Raw genomic sequence first — 21,647 nt, 5'->3', positions numbered from 1 at the left:
GGTCACTAAAAGAAGCCTCTTCTGTTGCTTTAGTTTCCAAAACTCTGTAATTTTACTGCTGATATATTTGAAGTTTGATGAGCATTTTCTAGCGTAATTGCTTTAAAAGCGGGCTTGTAATCTCCGCTCCGCCAAGCGGGGTTCCCCGTCCTCTGGGCGCTGACGGTGCTTTCCCTTCCCCCCAGCGAGTCTGCGTGCCGCTTCTACAGCCAGCAGATGAAGGGGAAGCAGCTGGCCATCAGGAAGATGAACGAGATCCAGAAGAACATTGACGGCTGGGAGGGGAAGGACATCGGGCAGTGCTGCAACGAGTTCATCATGGAGGGGACGCTGACGCGGGTGGGCGCCAAGCACGAGAGACACATATTCCTCTTTGACGGCTTAATGATCTGCTGCAAGTCCAACCACGGGCAGCCGCGGCTCCCGGGTGCGAGCAATGCAGAATACCGTCTCAAAGAGAAGTTTTTCATGAGAAAGGTACAAATCAATGACAAAGACGACACCAGTGAGTACAAGCATGCTTTTGAGATTATTTTAAAAGATGAAAATAGTGTTATATTCTCTGCCAAGTCAGCTGAAGAGAAGAACAACTGGATGGCAGCCCTGATATCTTTGCAGTACCGGAGCACCCTGGAGAGGATGCTGGACGTGACCGTGCTGCAGGAGGAGAAGGGGGAGCAGATGCGCCTCCCCAGTGCCGACCTGTACAGGTTCGCGGAGCCCGACTCCGAGGAGAACATTCTGTTTGAGGAGAACGTGCAGCCCAAGGCTGGGATCCCCATCATCAAGGCGGGGACTGTGGTCAAGCTCATCGAGAGGCTCACGTACCACATGTATGCAGGTAAGCGGCACGCGGCGCCCGGCCCTGACGCCCTGGCTCCGCTGACCTGCGCCGCGCACATCACTGTGACCAAAATAGAAAGCAGCTGACAAAGACTCTGCCTCGTCAGAGCGCCTTTTCCTCCGACTAAAATTACTGCCAATATACGGCCTTTGAGTTTTTATACTTTTCCCACCCAGTTTACATGAGTCGTTTTTACCTCGGTAGCCAGTTAGAAAGCCACAGGAACAAACAGGAAGTTGTAACGCGTCACTCTCGGCACCTAGAAGCCTCTGTTAGCCTCTTGCCTCTTTCCTGGAGAGACGGGAAGGGAGCAGCTCCGATATGCTCGTCACCGCTGTCTGGTGGCACAGGCAGTCACTGTTTTTTCTTCATTTTCGTTCTTTTACCTTGTGTCTGTTTGCTTTTTTTCAACTGATATTATTTAAGAAAACAGTTTGGTCTCAGTGGGCAGTTTCGGAGACAAATAGATCCGAACCACCCAGGAGAAACTGCTGCCAGCGAAACGCAGTAAGGAAACGCGGGAACAAATAGAATGGATCTTATTTTTCCATAATTTTATTCCACCCTTCTCCCACCTCCCGCTTCCCTGAGTGGCGGGCAGGGTCGGGAAGGCCCCGAGTGAGTGCGGGCTCGCGTGGGCACGGCTCCGGCAGCCTAGAAGGCCAGCGTTGACAGCTGCCTCGCCTCTGTCATGTCAGAAGGGAAATATGGGGAAGTTCTGGACGCGAGCGTAAATGTAAAGTTATTTTAAGGAATGTTTTTATTCCACCATCACTAATCCCTGAAATGCTCTGACATAGTTGGATATAAACATTAACTTCCTCATACTTTTTGCTTAAATACATTCTTATTTCTAGATGTGTATTTCTGAGGAATTTTTTTTTTTTTTCAGTTTATTTATGGTCTTTGGGCTCTTGGTCCTCTCTGCAAACTATTTTAAGAAGCATTATAGGGGCTGGAGCGATAGCACAGCGGGGAGGGCGTTTGCCTTGCACGTGGCCAACCCGGGTTTGATTCCCAGCATCCCATATGGTCCCCTGAGCACCGCCAGGAGTAATTCCTGAGTGCAGAGCCAGGAGTAACCCCTGTGCATCGCCAGGTGTGACCCAAAAAGCAAAAAAAAAAAAAAGAAAAAGAAGAAGAAGCATTATAGATGCCTATTAACAAGTGCACTTAACAAAGGCAAATATCAGTAATGGTAGTCTAGTTTATTTTATATCCCATCAGGACTACCCATATGGCCTGGAATTATGATAATTTCCACTTTGAAAGAGAGTAAACTTAAGTTGGACAATTTTTCTAAGTGATACCAAAGTGCTTAATAAGTGTAATCTTTCATGATTTTCACTCATTATCTCCATTTTCTGCCTTTGAGACAAGTAAGCCAGAATTTTGTTTTAGTTTTTTTTTTTTTTTGGTCTGTTCTTTGGCTAACCTTTTCTATATTAAAATAATAGCCTGTAAAAAAAGAAAATTTAATAAAAATCATAACATTGACCATAGGCTAATTTTAAAATAGAGGGATCCTTTGCCTTATAGCGTGTGATAGTAGACTTCAGTGACTGGAATGTAGTTTTTTAGTTTTTGTTTTTCTTCATAGTTTAACATCGTGAAAGAATTTCCTTTGTAACAAGCCTTTCACCTAGACACGTCTGCAATCTGTATATTCATTTTACTGACTTGAGAGTAATAGATTGCAGGAAATTTTAAAGAACTTCCTAGGATTACATGAAAAATGAAAAAATAATATTTTCATCTTTTTTAATGTAGAATGTTTGAGGTAAAATTTTCTTTGATTTCAATTACCTATTTAGCTGATCTTTAAAAGCCATCATTCAGCTGCAAAAATGGTTTTTAATCACCCAAATTTGTGGTCACTGAAAGGGTTTGGTGGCCCTCAAGGTGTTTTTGACGTAAAGTTCAGATTATTCTAGCCATGTTCCTATTTTTGTGTTTCTTGGGAACTGACAGATTGAGCATAAACATTCGTAACTTTTCATTGTTTGATTTCCAGTACCTGAGTTTTGCATCCTTCGCTTATTTTTTAGGCTGTTTGGGGGGTCATGGTCGGGGCTGGTGCTCAGGCTTAGTCCCGGCTCTGCACTCAGGGGTCGCCCGGAAGCGCAGGGAAGCCAGGTGGGGCTCGGGCTCAAACCCGGGTTGGCCTTGCGCACGCGCAGTGCCTGCCGCTGTGATAACTCTCCTGCCTCCGAGACTTGGGGTTTTTAAGAACCTGTGCCTGTCAGCTTCATCCTGCGGAGTTACTAGCGTGTGATGTCACGGGTCAGCCACACGTGCTTCCTCCCCCAGATCCCACCGCGGATGGTAGAAAGTGTCTGCAAACTTCTGGATTTGTTCATACTGAAGGATTTTTAAAACAAACTTAAAATTTCAGTCAACTGTTGCACAACTACAGTTACATATTTCTGTTCTGGGGAACTGCGTCTTTATTATTTTACTAAAGATACTTTACACCAAAAATAGGAATTAAGCGGCGATTTTCATCTTTTTTACACATAAAACTGCTTTTCTGTAGTCCTGACCATCTTCTCCCTTGATGTACAAGATACTGTTGCATTGTCTTGGTGTTTTGTTGGTACTCTGATACTGCTCTCATTCACCTGGTCTCAGCTTTTGAATGGAATAACTATTTCCAGTGGCTTTACTTCTAGGTGATGTGAAACTTAAACTCTAGACTGACAGGACTTACGAAGTCAGCTGTGTTCAAATTGAAACTAATGAGTTTTTTTTTTTTAGTCAAAAAGTTTAAAGTTTTTTAAAATTTTCATTTCTTGAGGAAGAAAATGCCAGTGTTGGTTTTAAAAATATTAATTCTAGTTTTTTCTGTCTTCATTTACTCGGTGGGTTAAAGTTAAACAGGTCGATAGTACTCAAATGTGTACTTTAACTTAATGCCATAAACACATCACTCGTGTTACTAGAGTCCAGAGACAGCTTTCTCGTGTGTTTTAAACATTAGTTCATTTGAGCTTGTCTGCCTCTGAATGTATTACTGGCAATAGGAATCTTAACAGAACACCTGGGAACTTATAAAACATCAAAGAGGTGTATATATATATATGTTGTATGTGTATGTATATGTTGTTGTTTGGTTTGGGGCTACGTCCAGCACCCAGGGTATTTCTGGCTCTGCAGGAAAGACCGAGGCAGTGTTGGGGCACCACAGACCCCAGCTGCATCACAGGGCTCCGCTCTGTCTCTGGGGCCCAAGGCAGTTACTCTCCAAGGGCTCTGAACATTCAGATGGACTCAGCCCTAGGCCTTCACTATGGTGGGCAAAAGATCAGGTTATCATTTGCTTTAGGAGTATTTATTTGGTCTGTTTCCCACGCCCTGGCTTCACGTGCTCGGTAGGTATGTACTTCCAGAGAAGATGCAGTGTACGATTTGGTTTACACTGAAACCAAGACTTTACTTGCACATTTTTATTACATAAAATTATAATAAAAGTAACTGGCTAGGAAACATAATAAAATTGAAGGGGCCAAAGAGATAATCCAGCAGGTACGGCACTTGCCTTACACGCAGCCAACCCGGGTTCGATCCCTGGCATCCCATATGGTCCCCTGAACACCCCCAGCAGTGATCCTAAATTCAGAACCAGGAGTAACCCCTGAGCATTGCCAGGTATGACCCAACCCGCCTCCCCCCCCAGAAAATTTAACATTAAACACTAACACTTTAGGGACTATACTGGTCAGGTAGTGTCATAAGAAATAAGAACCCAGGAGAAGTAGGTTAAACTTAATTTCGTCTCCACAGTGCCTTCAGCTGCCTTCCTTCCTTTAAGTGTCTTAACAATTGTTAAGTAACTTATGAAGCAGCCATAAATCACTCGTGATAAATAAGATACCCGAATCCTTCGCTTTACAGAAACCCAAAGGCCAGGAGCCAGGGATATAGCCCAGCGTGCAGTAGGGCATTTGTCCTGCTCTGGGGGCTTGATCCCCTGCACCTTTAAGGGGGAAAAAATCCCAGTGGAAAAAAAGCACTGTGATTTGTTAGAAATCAGACATATCTTTACTTAATTGCAGAGTGATGATTAGAAGGAAAGGGTTTTAACCCCAGGAATATACATTTCCCAACATGTCACACTGACTCTCATGCAAGCTGAGCTTTTTTTTCTATTCTTGGAATATATTATGTGTGTTGAATAATAAAAATTCTAGAATTACTTCCTTTATAAATTAATAGTATAAACGTCTATTTCTGGGCAAATTTTGGTCTACTATAAAAATAAAACAGTAATTTTTAATTGACAGTTCTAACTAAAATAAACATCTATTTTAATTCGTTTTTAGTAAGCTCTGGGTGAGTGTGTGTGTCCGCACTTAAAGTGACAGGCGAGAGAGGGATGTGCCCAGGAATCACCTCTGCTCACGGTCTAGGAACTGCAGATACAGTGGCGGATTGAGCCACGAAATGCCATGGATAGAAAAAGGTGTTTGTTGGTGGTCTGCCTGGAGCGATAGTCTGTTTTAGAAAATGAGGTGTTCTCCAGCTAATCAGTCAGAACTGAATACTAGGGAAATAAAATGTTTTTATATTCAAGTCTGGAGCAAAGGGCTTTCCCGTGCATGAACATCTTTTATACAAAATGTTATTGAAAAAAATGTCTTGGTATTTTCATTATGCTGCTGTTTCACATTCATGAAGAATAATCCTCAAAAACGGTAATGAGACGTCTTTCAAGCCTGTGTCCTATATAAAGTTTAGTTTGGGTGTTTTAACTTTTAGAAACTCCTTTGAACAGTTTTTGATCTATAGGCCAGGGCTATTCTATTTTTAAACTCTCTGATTTTTTTTTTCAGTGTTTGTGCGTCAGCATAGAGTCTGTTTCCTTTGTGGAGGAATTCAAGAGTGATTGTTTATAAGCCCGTACCGAGGAGCGTATTGTTTCTCGGGGCTTTTTAAATGGCTGCATTAAAGGGGAATTATCCTGTGAACAGACACCGGGGCAGCGGGGCAGCCCTTGGCTGGAGGAGGACTGTTCTTACAGAAATAACTTTCCTCTTAATACATGCTCCGAGAGTGTCCCGGACCCTGGCGGATACAGCGTCAAATATCAATCAAAAGAGAAAAAATAGATTCTGTTTTTCACCTCAGCTCTATATTCTGAACAAGTTTTAATGTCAACTCCTCAAATTCTTTTGTTTTCTGGATTTGGGACCACTCCCAGCAGTGCTCAGGGGGACCTGGGGCCGCCGGGGATCGAGCCCAGGCTGGCCACGTGCAAGGCGAATGCCCTGCCCGCTGCTCGGTCACTCGCCCCCAAGCCCCTAAGATTCTTGCGAGAAAACATTGTCAGACCCGGTTTCCGGGTGCGAGAGACTCGGGGCTCTGGCCTGCGGGGCGGGGGGCTGGGGAGGGTGGCGGGAGGGCTCTGGGCCGCGGCCGACGGGGAAGGCAGCGTCCGCGAGGGCGTTCACGGCGTTGCTCATGCTGAACTCAAGTAAGCCCCTTCCCCGAGGAGGAGAATCTCAGTCTCTCCGTCTTCTCCCGTCGCTTGGGCTTCAGATACCAACACCAGCCTGGCTGGCTGCAGTCTTTAACCTGTAACCTTTTACCTTTTATTGGGGTGACGTTGTAGAACTGTTACAACGTAGGTAGGTGTGGAAACTCGGCTTTTATTACAGCCTCAGCCAGGTAAGAAAGTATGCTGTTCTCTTACAGAACTTTATGACCTCCTCATATGAAATTTTAAAAACACCAAGTTAGGTTAGCCTGATGAAGGACCCCTTGATGAGTGTGTCCTGGTGTATTGTGGCCACTGAAGCAGGGAAGCCGGTAGAAATGAGAATGTTTCCTGGAATATGTTGCCTCTTTGCTGTGTGAGACTTACTATGAGAGTGTTTCATTCATCAGCACTTTCCCACCATTTTAGACTAAAAGGAAAGATCACTACCGTCTTGGGAATGTGTAAATCAACATTTAAATTTTTCTTAAAAGCACTTAAACTTTGCCAGATTTTCTCAGTTTATTTTTAGCTTTTGCTATTTCTCTTTTTGGCAAGAATATCCTTATTTCAGCTAAAAACAACTTAAACTTGAGTCATTTTAGAACTTAGTACAACAGCGATGGGCATGGGGGTTTGTTTCACCGCGACTCCAGAAACTCCTCTTCCGGGCACAGTGCACAGGAAGGCACCGCTGCTCCTCCTCGGAGCTGGGAGGAGACTTATCAAGAGTCACAGAGTCACAGTTAGACGGCTGATCTCTCAGTGGCTTCCTAGTCCTCCAACCAAGACGAGCCTTAGCGCTGCATTCTAAGTTAAAATTCTAAGGGGATGGCGTAACTCAGACTCCTTCTTTCCATCCCACACCTGTGCGCACCTGCGCCCTTGCACGCGGCAGGGTTCCGTGATGCCACGGGGAAGAGCGTCAGATCAGGGCTCTGCTCGTCTCTGCACCAGATAGTCTTAGACACTTGGTTGAAAGCGAAGCGGATCCCCGGCCCACTCACTTCACGTACGTCGTGTAGAATCGGCTTTGTGACAGCTTAGCCAGCATCAGGAATGGCGCCCCCCGTCCCATGCTGTGGCACCGTCACCGCCAACTACAGTCCTGAAATGGCCACGAGTTTTGATTTAAGATGGAAAGAGAAAATTGTTTCAAAACGTTTGCCTCTACAAGAGGACAGTTTTCTTAAAATATACTTTAATTCATAAGGACTTTTCTTTTATTGTCAGCTTAAAATAATTTGATTTCTCACAGTTTTTTTAGCTTGACTTAGGTGGCATTTGAAGTGGACCTGGATGTTGATTTTAGGCTTGGAGCGTGGAAAAGTTTTCTTTAAGAGAAGAAGGGGCCACCCTACACTTGGGGCACAGCCCAGGCCTCCCGGCCCTCTGCCTGCAGCGGCCCTGGGCTCTCGGCGTGACCCCTGAGCGTTCCTACATGGACTCCGCTTTCGCTTCCTAAAGCACGTGATGTTTGAGCAGCCTCACCTTACAGACAGATTTGCAGGACAGGAAGAAGATTCTTGAAAGAGAAGGTTGTGATGAAACCGATATAAATCTCTTTCTAAAATCTCGTACAGCCTTCTGTTTTAAAATCTTTTCTTCTGGATGAGACATTAGTCTTTAACGTTTGAGGATCTCTGGAACTGAAGACAGACAATAAAATACCAACAGAGAGGAAATTACTCAACGATTGTCGTATTTCAATTATTTTTATCAGTAACCCACTTAAGCCTTAGAGGGAGAATCGTAAAGGAGAAGAGGCGCATTAAAAACCAATATACTTTTATCATATAACATTTTTCTTTCAGTGTATTTTAAGTCTAGGGTTGTCTGATACTTAATTCATTGTCTTGGTTATTTTTATTTTATGATAAATCCATGAATTTGCTCTTTTGAGGGGAAAATGCAAAATATCTCTTCAGTGCTAAATTTAATGCCTCTGAACCAGACAGAATCAGCTAAAATACTTTCCAAAGAAGCGAATTCTGAGTCTTGCTAAACCCTGTGTTAATAAAAGACATTTTACTTCTTATGGAAGATCCATGGTTCGTAACCTGACAAAGCAAAAGGAGTGGCTGTTCTCAGTGAGTTTATCGTTAAATTAGCCCCTGATGTGAAAAAAGAGGCTCTTAGATACTCAAGTTACTAAACAACTAACTGCCTACCTTGGTGACATGTGCAACGTGTAAAGGATCTTTTTCCCATTCTGGGAAAGTTTCTCTTGCCCCTCCCTAAGGATGGCCGGGCCGTTCTCCCGGCCGGGAGAGGCGGGGGCAGGCCGGGCCCGGCGGTGGCGGAGAGACGGAGAGACGGAGGAGAGCAGGTGCGGGGGGAGATCAGAGGTGCCAGCTCTCGCCACTGAGCTGCTTCGCCGTGGCTGCGTGGGAGAGGGGCTGAAAGCTGCCGCCGGAACCAGGCCGGTGTATCTGAGACGGTGCCTCACTCACCGACAGCACCGTGAGATCGACCTTCTAGGTGCAGCTCTCCCGAAGGCAAGAAATACGCTTATAGGAAGAAGAGAGGCACAGGGCTGGGAGGGCTGGGAGAGCGCAGCTCTGGGCTCCATCCCCAGCCCCTCAAAAAGGTCAGAGCAAGAGGAGTGGATGCCTGGCCCTGGAGAAACCAGCGGGACGCTAAGGAAGGCCGTGGGGCACCGCTGAGGCCCGGCCCCAGGGAAGCCAGCGAGTAATGCCCACGGGCAGCAGGTGGAGGCCGGCTTCCGGGCTCCGCCTTAGTCTTCCGGCGAGTTCTGTAGTCCGAGTGGACGCTAAGATCAGCTGACCAGAGTAAGCCGACATCAAGAGGTAAATTGGTGTAAAATTGTACTCTTTGCGGTTTGGGTTTTGCCAATGGCTTCATTAGAGATAGCGGTTCATTTTAAAGCCGTTCTTTGTGGTCAAAACATTTTAGGGCATTTAAAATGGATTATTTGATCTCCTTTGAAAATCATTTTAATAATAATCACATTAAAATTAAGGATTTTAATAACTTTTATTTTCCTTTTTCTTTTTAGATCCCAATTTTGTTCGGACGTTTCTTACAACCTACAGATCATTTTGTAAACCTCAAGAGCTACTGAGTCTTATAATAGAAAGGTGTGGCAATTTAAAATGTTTTCATTCTTTTTCTAAAGGAGACTCCTCATTCCTTATGTAATGAGCTTTAAATTGTAGCTGATAAGAACTTTTTTGTGAACTAAAGTCTCTTAAATGACCTATATTAATGTTAGATTTGATTGAAGATAAAAAATAAGCATTTTTTAATATGGAAGCTCAGAAAGTAAAATTTCAAATTTAATAAATTAGGTTAAAGAACTCTCTAAAATGTAGCATGTAGTCTTTGGAAATTTAAATTTAGATCATTTCTTGTTGTTTTTGTTTGAGGGCCAGACTCAGGGCTTACTCCCAACTCAGCACTCAGGGGTCATTCCTGGCAGGACTTGGTGCCATGGGGGTCCCGGGGACCAAACCCAGACTGGCACCGTCCCGTAGTATCTCTCTGGCCCCTGGATGATTTTATTTCATTTATTTATTTTGGCTTTTTGGGTCACGCCCTGCAGTGCTCAGGGGTTACTCCTGCCGGGAAAGCCATCTGGGATGCTGGGGATCGAACTGCAAATGCCCGGCCCGCTGGGTGACTTTAGATCTGTTCCCTAAAGAGCACGCTGGGCACTAGACGATCCAGGGGACAGTAGTGTCCTTTGGCGAGCGTGAGGGGTGGGTACGTTTCATTTGTTTTAAATGGTAGATTTCGGGGGTACCTAGCGGAGTTTTCTGGAAAGGGGGCTGGAGGCCAAATAAGTTTGGGCACCTTCGCTTTGGATGTTGTATTTGACAACTTCCGTTTGGTGACCAAATGGGAATTATCATGTATACCACATGTTCAGGACTTGTGGTATTTTTTTTATCAGTAAACAAGTCAGCTTCTTTTGAAAAATTACAGGATCATGAGTTTTCCTCACAGAAGCCTCACTTGTTCTCTCTGTTGTATATTGTGGTATTTTGTTTGGTCTCTGTTTTACCTGCGCTTCGCCTGTGGGTGCGGGGTGGGGTCTCCTCCCGGCTCTCTGCTCGGGTCACTCTGGCCACCCGCGTCAGGCTTGCACTCTCTCCGGCCTCTGCGGCCTTCAGGGATTCTTTCCAGAACCGCCTTGGTTGAAGTCAGTGGAGTTGGTGGTACTTGGATGCTTACACAATCAGTATTTCACTCCTTTGTTCTGTCCTGTGTCAGGTTTGAAATCCCAGAGCCCGAGCCCACGGAAGCTGATCGCATCGCTCTAGAAAACGGAGACCAGCCCCTGAGCGCAGAGCTGAAACGGTTCAGGAAAGAGTATATACAGCCTGTCCAGCTCCGGTGAGTGTGTGGCAGAGACGCAGCCTCCGTGCACCTTGGTCTCGGGGCGGAACTGCAGGACGATTCTCAGCGGGAGGAGGCGGGAACAGAGGCGTGGAGCAAGGAGCGGCTGGCGAGTCCTGTCGGGCTTCGTGGAGTCTTGGAAGTGGAAAGAAGGGGCCAGAGTTGGCCAGAGTTCCTGCCTCCGTTTGTGCCATGCCCTGGTGAACATTTGCGTGTGAGTTACCGTGTGTGTGACCTAGTTATTCCTGTGTCCGTGCCAGAGTCTTGAACGTCTGTCGACACTGGGTCGAGCACCACTTCTATGATTTTGAGCGAGACGCAGACCTCTTGCAGCGAATGGAGGAATTCATTGGGACAGTAAGAGGTACGTTTGCGCGCGCCCGTCTGCGAGGTGGGACGGCGGAAGCCGCTACTGCTTGGTGTGGTACTTACAGTGGCAAGGCCATTTGGAAGACAATCCTTTTTTTTGTTTGTTTGGTTTTTTTTGGTTTTTGGGTCACACCCGCGATGCACAGGGGTTACTCCTGGCTCTGCACTCAGGAATTACTCCTGGCAGTGCTCAGGGGACCATATGGGATGCTGGGAATTGAACCCAGGTCGGCCACATGCAAGGCAAATGCCCTACCCGCTGTGCTATCGCTCCAGCCCCAAGACAATCCTTTTTAATTGGCAAACATCTTTTTACCTAGAAATTGTTGAACACGCCCTGTTGTTCTGACGTCGTCTCGTGTAGTCCTCAGCTTAATTATTTTGGAATTTAAAGTCTCGGCCGCTCCTGAGGACAGTGGGGACTCCTGGGCCCGTCACGAGCACCAGCGAGTAGGGGCAGCCCAGGCTCCGCGCGGAGGCGGGCGGCTTCTGAGCAGAAGGACTTTGCCGGGTGCCGTCACCCACTGGGTCACGGGCCCGGGGCAGAGGCCCCCTTCCTTGGACTGCCCCATCCAGAGCCTGGTCTCCCACGTCCCCTGCTCACTGCTCGAGGCCCCGTGTCTGTCTGGGCCACACTCTTCCTGGTAGCTCCGTGTCGGAATACGGCTCAGAGAGTAAAGGGTTAAGCTGGAGCGCCGTCACCACAGACACTGCAGTGAGCGGACCACTGTGGGGACACAGCGCTGGTCAGACTGACAGTGACTGGGGCCCGGGGCCCGGGGCTCACGCTCTGTGGGGGCCCCCAGCACCCCAGGAAGGACCTCTGAGCTGGGAGTGGCCCTTGAGCACCGGCAGGTGTGGCCCCAGAGCCGCGCTAGGTGGGGTCTCTCCTGGGGAGCCCTGGGACGGGGGTCTCAGGCACCTGCCTTGCTGTGGCTGACTGGGTCTGTCCCGCACTGCATGGGGTCCTGAGCACTGTGCTGGGAGTAGTTCCCAGCACCACTGGCTGTTTTCAGAAGCAAATAAAAGATTTCTCTTTTGGTGGTGGGGGGAGATGGATGAATATGAAACAGTATTTTTAGTTGAAATTTAAAACAGGGTGAAAAATCTCTAGGAGAATCCACAGCTACATGGAACCAGGGATGTAGCTCCGTGGCTAAGCACGGCACTTCTTTATGTTTGAAGTAATGGGCTTAACCCTGATGCCAAAACACGAACTGGAAAGGATAGGGAAGGATTGCCCGGGCTAGCAGCAGTGGCTGCCGTGGGTCAGGAGTAGCTGGGGGTGTCTGGGAGGGGAGAGGGGCTGCACAACACTAGCCATGCTCAGGGCTGACTCCTGCCCATGCTCCGAGGACCATATGGGATGCCGGGGATCGAACCCGGGCCAGCTCAGTGCAAGGCCAACGCCATCCTGCTGTCCTATCGCTCTACCCAACAATCCATTTTTAATTTCAAATTTGATCTTTTGTTTTAAGCAAAGATTTGAACACTTTCTCTGGCAAAACTATTTTCAAGTGTAAGTTTTATGAGGGGAGAGTCTCCCAAAGAGTACTCAAGGGGCCTGGGGCCGCTCCGGGTGACACAGCAGTGCTCAGACCCAGGGGAGCCAGGCGCCATCAGGCCACAAGGGGCAGTGCTTGGCGGGGGACCGTGCAGTCCCCAGGGATCAAACTCAAGTTCTTGGTCATGCACCACGTGGATTCCAGGCCCCTGAACTATCTCCATCGTCCTTCAGTTATTTCTAAAATGAAATATTCAGTATACAGGTATTTAAATGTTCTGTTTAATGTGGTTTTAGGTAAAGCGATGAAAAAATGGGTTGAATCCATCACTAAAATAATCCAAAGGAAAAAGATTGCAAGAGACAATGGACCAGGTCATAACATCACATTTCAGAGCTCGCCTCCCCCCGTGGAGTGGCACCTGAGCAGACCCGGGCAGGTCGAGAACTTTGACCTGCTCACCTTGCACCCGATAGAGATTGCGCGCCAGCTCACGCTGCTTGAATCAGACCTGTACCGGTATGTACCCGACACGCGTGCGGAGTCTTTCAGACCTGTACCGGTATGTACCCGACACGCGTGCTGAGTCTTTCAGAGTGGGCCACTTCCAAAAGGAAATCCTGCGTTCTGCCTTCCAGGGGCTTGAGAAGGCGGAACAGAGAGAGAGAGAGAGAGAGAGAGAGAAGAGAGGGGAGAGGGGAGAGAGGAGAGAGGAGAGAGAGGAGAGAGGAGAGAGAGAGGAGAGAGGGGAGAGGGGAGAGGGGAGAGAGGAGAGAGGAGAGAGGAGAGAGGAGAGAGAGAGAGGAGAGGGGAGAGGGGAGGGGGGAGGGGGGGGAGGAGGAGCTGGAACGGCACGAGAAGGCCCGACAGGAAGCTGCCGGCCTGGGTGATCGTACATGGGTGGGCTCTTGCCTGGGTTTGATCCCCAGCAGTCCATGTGGTCCCCCAAGTGCCCCTGAGTGCAGAGCCGGGAGTGAGTCCTGAGCACCATGGGGTGTGGCCCACAGTATCACTGTCACTGTCCTCCCGTTGCTCATCGATTTGCTCCAACGGGCACCAGTAACGTCTCCATTGTGAGACTTGTGACTGTTTTTGTATATCGAGTACGCCACAGGGAGCTTGCCAGGCTCTGCCGTGCGGGCGAGATACTCTTGGCAGCTTGCCGGGCTCTCCGAGAGGGACGGAGGAATCGAACCCGGGTCGGCTGCGTGCAAGGCAAATGCCCTACCCGCTGTGCTATCGCTCCAGCCCTAGGTAAAATGTGAAGAGAGAGCAAGGTGCTTGGGGGGACAGAGAGAGCACCCCAGGCAGGGCGCTTGCCTAGCACACAGCCGACCCGGGTTTGACTCCTTGCACCCCATTTGCTTTCGTGAGCAGCGCCGGGAGTGACCCCTGAGCACAGAGCCAGGAGTAAGCCGCGAGCACTGCTGGGTGTGGCCCAGAAGGACAGTCGGAGCTACCTGCCCGCCCCAGCCCTGCCCTTGCTTCTCTGTCCCGGGTCCCCTTGGCTGGCCGGGCTGGTCTGCGCCTGGCGGGCGGGCGGCGGGCCGGGCGCCGCGGGCAGCCCTGACTTGCCCTGGGCCTCCCGGCCCTCTGTGCCCTCTGTGCCCGGTCTCCGCGGGGGCCAGTGTGCAGCCGCGCAGGCCTCGGGCTTCAGCGAGGCGCGCGTGAGGGCGGGAGTGAGCCCCTGCTCTCTGTTCTTCCACTTTCAGTCTGGGGCCATTCCTGGCCGTGCTCAGGGGTGCTCCCGGCTTGGTGCTCGGGGGCCTGTACCGTGCCCAGGATGGAGCTGGTGCTCGCGCCGGCACAGCAGGTGTCCCAGCCCCGGGCTTGGTTTTGGGGCCACGTCCAGTGCTCTCGGGGCTGTCCTGCGCCGTGCTGCGGGCTTCTCCTGGGCGTCGGGCCAGCAGCCTCCCTGCGCCAGGCCCGCCCGGCCGTCTCGGGCCCAGACGCTTCCTTCAGCTCAAGGCCAGTCTGCGAGGGGCGGCTCTGTGAGCAACTTCTGCGAGTTCTCGTGCCTGCCTTGGGCTTCTGTGGGGTCTTTCCGAGAGACAGTGTTTAGTTCCTGCACGGGGCCCTCCGCTCGGGCTCAGGGACTCACTCCTGGTCCTGCCAGCCACAGGCTGTGCCCGCGCCATGTGACACCAGGAAGTGTTTCTAGGTCTGTGTAGAAGAGACTTAAAATTTCAAACTAAATCTTTTTATTACTTTCCTTTGGGGAGGACCACACCCGACAGTGCTCAGGACTCCCGGCTCTGTGCTCAGGGATCACGGCACCCTGGCCAGCCTTTACCGTACTCTCGCCAGCCCTCAGATGCATTAAAGTCAAACTTCTAGCTCTAATCAACCAAACAGCTCCGCACTGTTCCCAGAAACCAGTGCCAGCATCCATTTTACTTCCCAGGCGATTCCTAGGAAACCCACGCCCTCGGGGGCAGGACTCGCAGTTCCTCTCTGCCCTCAGCGGACTGGTGCTGGACCAGATACTCTCACACACGCTCCAAAGTCCTCTTCACCCTGGCTTGTTACCTCGTACTTAATTCTTAAGAAATCCCAATCTTATATATACAAAGCAAAACACTAATGGAAAGGGATAATAAAAGTAAATCGGTAACGTGCACTTAAGTAGGTTCTGATCTTCTGAAAAAGATGCGCACGCAGTTGCTATTTTTGTGGCACGCTTTTCTTCCTAAACCTTTCTGTTGTGGAAGAGGAAGGTTTGTCTGGGCGTCTAGCTTGGATCTTACGGGACAGGGTCATGTGAAATTGTGTCTTGGTGGTTCCAGAGCTGTCCAGCCATCGGAATTAGTTGGAAGTGTGTGGACCAAAGAAGACAAAGAAATTAATTCTCCTAATCTCCTGAAGATGATCCGGCACACAACCAACCTCACGCTGTGGTTTGAGAAGTGAGTACCCCGGCCTGCCCGCGCTGCCCCGGCCCTCGCTGCCTCTGCATCCCGCCACCCTTCTCGTCTCGGACCCTTAGCTCCTCCAGTTCCAGCACTGAATAGATACTTTAATGCATCTTGTTAATGAATTTTTTCAGTTTTTAGGGGTTGCATTAGGGTTTACCGTGTACATCTCAGCAGATTCCAGTTTTACCAGCTCAGTAACAAACTCCACTCCACTCAGTACGCGGTCACTCCCACACGGCTCTGGGCCGTCCCCGTGTCTGTGGTATTCGTTGTAAACCATGTATTTACATTACGTCATATTTACATTACATAGATGATTAATGACACAAATCTGATGACATTGTTTCAATTATTGTTCCCCCACTTAACCCTCACTTGACTACCAGTTGCAGCTTAGCCGTCCTTCGCTCCCTTGTGAGGTCACCAGCAATACTCTTACGGGTAGCACCAATGACACATCATATGCACATAATTTTCTATTAAAATATTAGAAGAAAAAATGAAAAGTGAACATTTATAGGTCTTTTGCAATCACATAATCACCTTTACTGATGCAGTGTCAGCCAGGGTCACTTACTTTCAATCTGAAGAACACTCCCCACGCCCTTATTTTTATATTTGTTGATTGATGGCCACACCCAGGGATGCACAGGGGTCACTCCTGGCTCTGCACTCAGGAATGACTCCTGGCTGTGCTCAGGGGACCATATGGGATGCTGGGAGTTGAACCCGGGTCGGCGGCGTGCAAGGCAAACGCCCTCCCCGCTGTGCTATTGTTCCAGCCCCACCCCCTTATTTTTATATTCATTAATTGATGGCCACACCCAGCTATGCTCAGGGTGACTGCTGGCGGTGCTCAGGGCATCTCAAGCAGTGATGGGGATCAAGCCGGGGTTAGCCGTATGTGAAGAAAGAGCTTTAACCCTGCAGAACTTCTTAACGTTTAATATACCATGAGTTTGATAACAATAGGTTCTCTTAGTTTTTATTTATTTTGGAAAGACAAACTTGTTATTCATTATCATTCTTGAATAATAGATCTGTCTTCAAGTGAATTAATATTTTCTTCAAATCCATGCCTATTACTGAGGCTACCTAGTAAAATGTTTATTTCAATTATGTAATTTTCCATTCCAAAATTTTCATTTGGTTTCTTTTTATAATTTGTACATATTAAAATTCATAATACTTATACTTCCTGCCTCTACAACTCTTCATTCTTTTGTTTTTTTTTGCATTTGGGCCACAACTAGTGATGCTCAGGGATCATTCCTGGCAGTGCTCAGGGGACCCTCTGGGGTGCCAGGGATCAGACTGGAGTCATCAGCACGCAAGGCAGGCGTCCCCCCCTGCCACCTGTCCCGCCCCAAGGGCTGTGTTCATTTCTGTCTTAATCCTTAAGATCATCAAGAGGTTCTTGTCCTGCACTGCGTCGTGTTCAGAGTAAGAAACCCCAATAGGAAGTGTGCCCTCTGAGCAGACCTTTTCCAGTGTAGAAAACAGAGTCGTTAAGTAGATGCATGATGTACGGGCTGAAGCAATAGCGCAGCGAGTAGGGCATTTGCCTTGCATGCCGCCAACCCGGGTTCAGTTCCTCTGCCCCTCTCGGAAAGCCCAGCAAGCTACCGAGAGTATCCCACCCGCACAGCAGAGCCTGGCAAGCTACCCATGGTGTATTCGATATGCCAAAAACAGTCACAAGTCTCACAATGGAGACATTACTGGTGCCCACTCGAGCAAATCGATGAGCAGCGGAATGACAGTGACAGAGCCACAGTGATGCGTGATGTACACATTTCCAACACTTACTCATCTCGTGTAATTCGCATCCATCCCCTCCGTCCCTGACGGCCACCACTCTTTGCTTCTTTGAGCTTTAGATAGGTTATAAATACAAAATTGTTCAGGATTTTATTTTCTGAACAAACCCCTTTGGCTTGTTTTGTTCACTTCAATATTCAGAATGTTCACCAATACCTTATATTTTGATTTATTCTTCTTTGAGGCTGAGTAGTATTCCATTGTGGGTACCACATTATTTTCAGCCATTCCTTTGTAGAGGCCATTTAAGGTGGCTCCTATCTCATTTTCTTTGCCTTTGTTTCTTTTGGAGCTACCCCAGCTGTGCTCTCTCAGGAGTTACTCCTGGCAGGCTCGGGGGACCATGTGGGGTGTCAGAAATTGAACCTGGGCCAGCCGCGCATTGAGGCAAGCACCCTGCCCCCTGTTCTATGTACTCTTCCAGGCCAGCACTGGCTGTTTCCTAAGCAATTAATATCAGTCTTCATTCTGACAATATTTTTTGTTGACTTTTTATATCAATGCTTGCCAGAACTGTTCCCAGAACCGTAGCTAGATACTGAGCACTGCTGATTAGACATGATGAGACAAACGGGAGGCAGCATTCCTGAGTTCTAGAGTCAATCCCCTAGAATACATCTGTCTCCCAGAGCCCCAGGCCTCACAGGCTGCTGGGAGGAGGTCAGCAGATGAAGAACAGACGGGCTCTCTGGCAGGACAGGGAAGGGGACATCGACCGCCTCCTGTCCACCTGTCCCCTTGCCCCGAGTAGAGTTTGGTGAATCCTAGAAATCCGAGCCTCGTGGGAAAGCGCCAATTGTTTTCCTTTCCTTGTCTTTGATGCCCAGGTGTATTGTAGAAACTGAAAACCTGGAGGAAAGAGTAGCTGTGGTGAGTAGGATAATCGAGATTCTGCAAGTCTTTCAAGAACTGAACAACTTCAACGGTGTCCTGGAGGTGGTCAGTGCCATGAACTCGTCCCCCGTGTACCGGCTAGACCACACGTTCGAGGTAGGTTTGTAGGTGGTTTCCCGGGAACTCCGTCCTGCTCTCTGGGTCGGGGCCTTAGCACTTACTCTCTCAGTTTTTAAGTGGTGACAAAATCGAAACTTTATGTTGAACTGGTCGCTTCTTTGCTTTGGCTCGGGGGCCATACCTGGCTGTGCTCTGGCCCGGGAGGCGGAGGGCAGGGGTTGTGTCGGGCGCTGGGCATCCCCCTGCCCGCGCTGTCCTGGCGGCTCTTTCCAGGGTGGGTCTCGTTAAAGTGCATTCACAGGTTTTAGCTTGTGAGAGAATTTTTTCTTAGATTTCAGCAGGTAACTTTCAATAGATTGCACAGGTTAACGCTCACATAATTCTTCAGGGAATAGGAAGATAAACTAGATTTTTTTCGCACACAAGAACATTTCTTTTGGTCTGTTTTCAAGGAATTTCTTTGAGGTGGGGCGATCCCTCTGAGGGACAGAAGCTGAACCACCAGCACGACTGCGATTGGGGCCCACGTGTGGCCCTGCGTGTTTTGGCAAAGCACGTGATTCCTTTTGTAAAGTCATACTTGCTAAATATGTTCGTGTCTGTATATGTTTTGTTTTTAGCAAATACCAAGTCGCCAAAAGAAAATCCTAGAAGAGGCCCATGAGCTGAGTGAAGATCACTACAAGAAGTACCTGGCGAGGCTCCGGTCCATCAACCCGCCGTGCGTGCCTTTCTTTGGTGAGCGCCCTCGGCTGCCACGTGCTTCTGGGTGGACGGCAGCTGGCAGTGACCGTGTGATGTTAACGTACCATAGAAAGTCCTTCCTTTTTCTTTTTTTTTTTTTTGCTTTTTGGGTCACACCTGGCGAAGCACAGGGGTTACTCCGGGCACATGCACACTCAGGAATGACTCCTGGAGGTGCTCAGGGGACCATATGGGATGCTGGGAATCGAACCCGGGTTGGCCACATGCCAGGCAAACGCCCTCCCTGCTGTCTATCGCTCCAGCCCCGAAAGTCCTTTCTTAAGAAGTATAGAGCACCCAATTCTCCCCTAGGTCTTTTTTTCTTTTAATTATTATTATTTTTTTAATAGTGAATCACCATGAGGTATAGTTACATACTTACAAACTTTCTTGTTTGTGTTTCAGTCATACAATGATCAAGTACCCATCCCTCCACCAGTGCCCATTCTCCACCAATGGTCCCAGTATCCCTCCCACCACCCCCACCCCCACCCCATCCCAGCCCGGCTTTGTGGCAGGGCATTCCCTTTTGCTCTCTCTCTCCTTTGGGGTGTTGTGGTTTGCAATAGAGGCACGGAGTGGCCATTGTGTTCAACCTATAGTCTACATTCGGCACACATCTCCCAACTGGAGCAGGTCCTCCAAACACCCTTTACTTGGTGTCCCCTTCTCTATCTGAGCTGCCTTTTCCTGGCTTCTAAGCCATGGGGCAAACCTCCTGGTCCTTATCTCTACTATCCTTGGGTGTTAGTCTCCTTTCTGTTACTTTATATTCCACAGGTGAGTGCAGTCTTTCTATGTCTACCCCTCTCTTTCTGACTCATTTCACTTAACATGATATTTTTCATGTTGTTCCCCTTATATGCAAATTTCATGACTTTCTAACAGCTGCATAGTATTCCATTGTGTACATGTACCAAAGTTTCTTTAACCAGTCATCTGTTCTCAGGCACTCGGGTTTTTTCCAGATTTTGACTATTGTAAACAGTGCAGCAATAACATACAAGTGCAGATGTCATTTCAACTATACTTTTTTGCCTCTCCAGGATATTCTCAGCAGTGGTATTGTTGGGCCTAATGGGAGCTCAATGTCTAATTTTCTGAGAAGCGTCCATACTGTTTTCCAAAAGGGCTGAACCAGTCGGCATTCCCACCAGCAGTGAAGGAGGGTCCCTTTCTCCCCACATCCGCGCCAACACCGGTTGCTTTTGTTCTTTTGGATGTGGGCCAGTCTCTGTGGTATGAGATGGTATCTCATTGTTGTTTTGATTCGCATCTCCCTGATGATTAGTGATGAAGAGCATTTTTTCATGTGCCTTTTGGCCCTTCGGATTTCTTCTTTGAGAAAGTTTCTGTTCATTTCATTGCCCCATTTTCTGATGGGGTTGGATGTTTTCTTGTAGAGTTTAACCAGTGCCTTGTATATCCTTGATATCATCCCTTATCAGGTGGGTATTGGGTGAATATCCTTTCCCATTCTGTAGACTGACTTTGTATTTTAGTCCTTGTTTCTTTTGAGGTGCAGAAGCTTCTCAGTTCCCATTTTTTTTATCTCTGTTTCCACTTGCTTGGTCAGTGGTGTGTCATCTTTGAAAATACCTTTAGCTTCGATGTCATGGAGAGTTTTGCCAATCTTGTCTTCAGTGTACCTGATGGATTCTGGTCTGATGTTGAGGTCTTTAATCCATTTTGATCTGACTTTTGTACATGGTGTTAGGTAGAGGTCTGAGCCCATTTTTTGGCATGTAGCTGTCCAGTTTTGCCAGCACCATTTGTTAAAGAGGCTTTCCTTGCTTCACTTGACATTTCTTGGTCCCTTATCAAAGACTAGATGATCATATATTTAAGGGTGTGTGTCGGGATATTCACTCTGTCCCACTGGTCCGTGGCTCTGCCTTTGTTCTGGTACCCTGCTGTTTTATTACCGCTCTGAGGGTGGGGGAGGTGGTGCCTCCCTTTTCCATTTTCCCAAGAATTGCTTGACCTCTTCGTGGGGGCTGATGGTTCCTATGAGTTGCAGGAGTATTTGCTCCATTTCTTTGAAGAATGTCGTGGGTATCCTTATAGGGATCACATTGAATCTGTACAAAGCTTTGGGGAGTATTGCCATTTTGGCAATGTTAATTCTCCCAGTCCATGAGCAGGGGATATCTTTCCATTTCCTCATGTCCTCTTTTATTTCGTGAAGTAGCATTTTGTAGTTTTCTTTGTACAGGTTCTTTACCTCCTTAGTTACGCTGATTCCAAGGTACTTGATTTTCTGAGGCATGATTGTTAATGGAATTGCTTTTTTCATGTCACTTTCTTCTCATGATTTGCCTATAGGAAAGCTGTGGACTTTTGGGTATTGATTTTATAGCCTGAGACTTTACAAGTCTGTTGTTTCTAGGAGTTTCTTGGTAGACGCTTTAGGGTTCTCTAAATATAGTATCATAGCATCTGCGAATAGTGAGAGCTTGATTTCTTCCTTTCCTATCTGGATGCCCTTAATGTCTTTTTCTTACCTAATCACTGTTGCAAGTACTTCCAGTACTATGTTGAAGAGAAGTGGAGAGAGTGTACATCCTTGTCTTGTCCCTGATCTTAGAGGGAAGGCCCTTAGTTTTTCCCCATTGAGGGTGATGCTTGCCATGGGTTTGGGGTAGATGGCTTTGACT

At 48.0% G+C, this 21,647-nt stretch overlaps 1 protein-coding gene across 4 annotated transcripts in view; it reads left to right on the top strand.

The window, feature by feature from the left end:
- Positions 1 to 21,647, top strand: part of SOS1 (SOS Ras/Rac guanine nucleotide exchange factor 1) — a 109,849-nt gene that overhangs the window by 69,299 nt on the left and 18,903 nt on the right. For 2 of the 4 annotated variants that reach the window (XM_055120150.1, XM_055120151.1), the window contains exons 10-17: positions 186 to 841; positions 9,340 to 9,421; positions 10,557 to 10,679; positions 10,943 to 11,046; positions 12,853 to 13,075; positions 15,343 to 15,462; positions 18,120 to 18,282; positions 18,867 to 18,984. In XM_055120150.1, the coding sequence (XP_054976125.1) occupies positions 186 to 841; positions 9,340 to 9,421; positions 10,557 to 10,679; positions 10,943 to 11,046; positions 12,853 to 13,075; positions 15,343 to 15,462; positions 18,120 to 18,282; positions 18,867 to 18,984 (1,589 nt within the window). The remainder of the gene's footprint in view (positions 1 to 185; positions 842 to 9,339; positions 9,422 to 10,556; positions 10,680 to 10,942; positions 11,047 to 12,852; positions 13,076 to 15,342; positions 15,463 to 18,119; positions 18,283 to 18,866; positions 18,985 to 21,647) is intronic. The other 2 variants (XM_055120154.1, XM_055120152.1) reach the window with 2 other exon arrangements.

This window comes from Sorex araneus, chromosome X (genome assembly GCF_027595985.1).
Source record: "Sorex araneus isolate mSorAra2 chromosome X, mSorAra2.pri, whole genome shotgun sequence".
Lineage (NCBI taxonomy): Eukaryota > Metazoa > Chordata > Mammalia > Eulipotyphla > Soricidae > Sorex > Sorex araneus.
The sequence above is the reverse complement of the archived record's forward strand: the minus strand, read 5'-3'. Positions and strand labels throughout refer to the sequence as shown.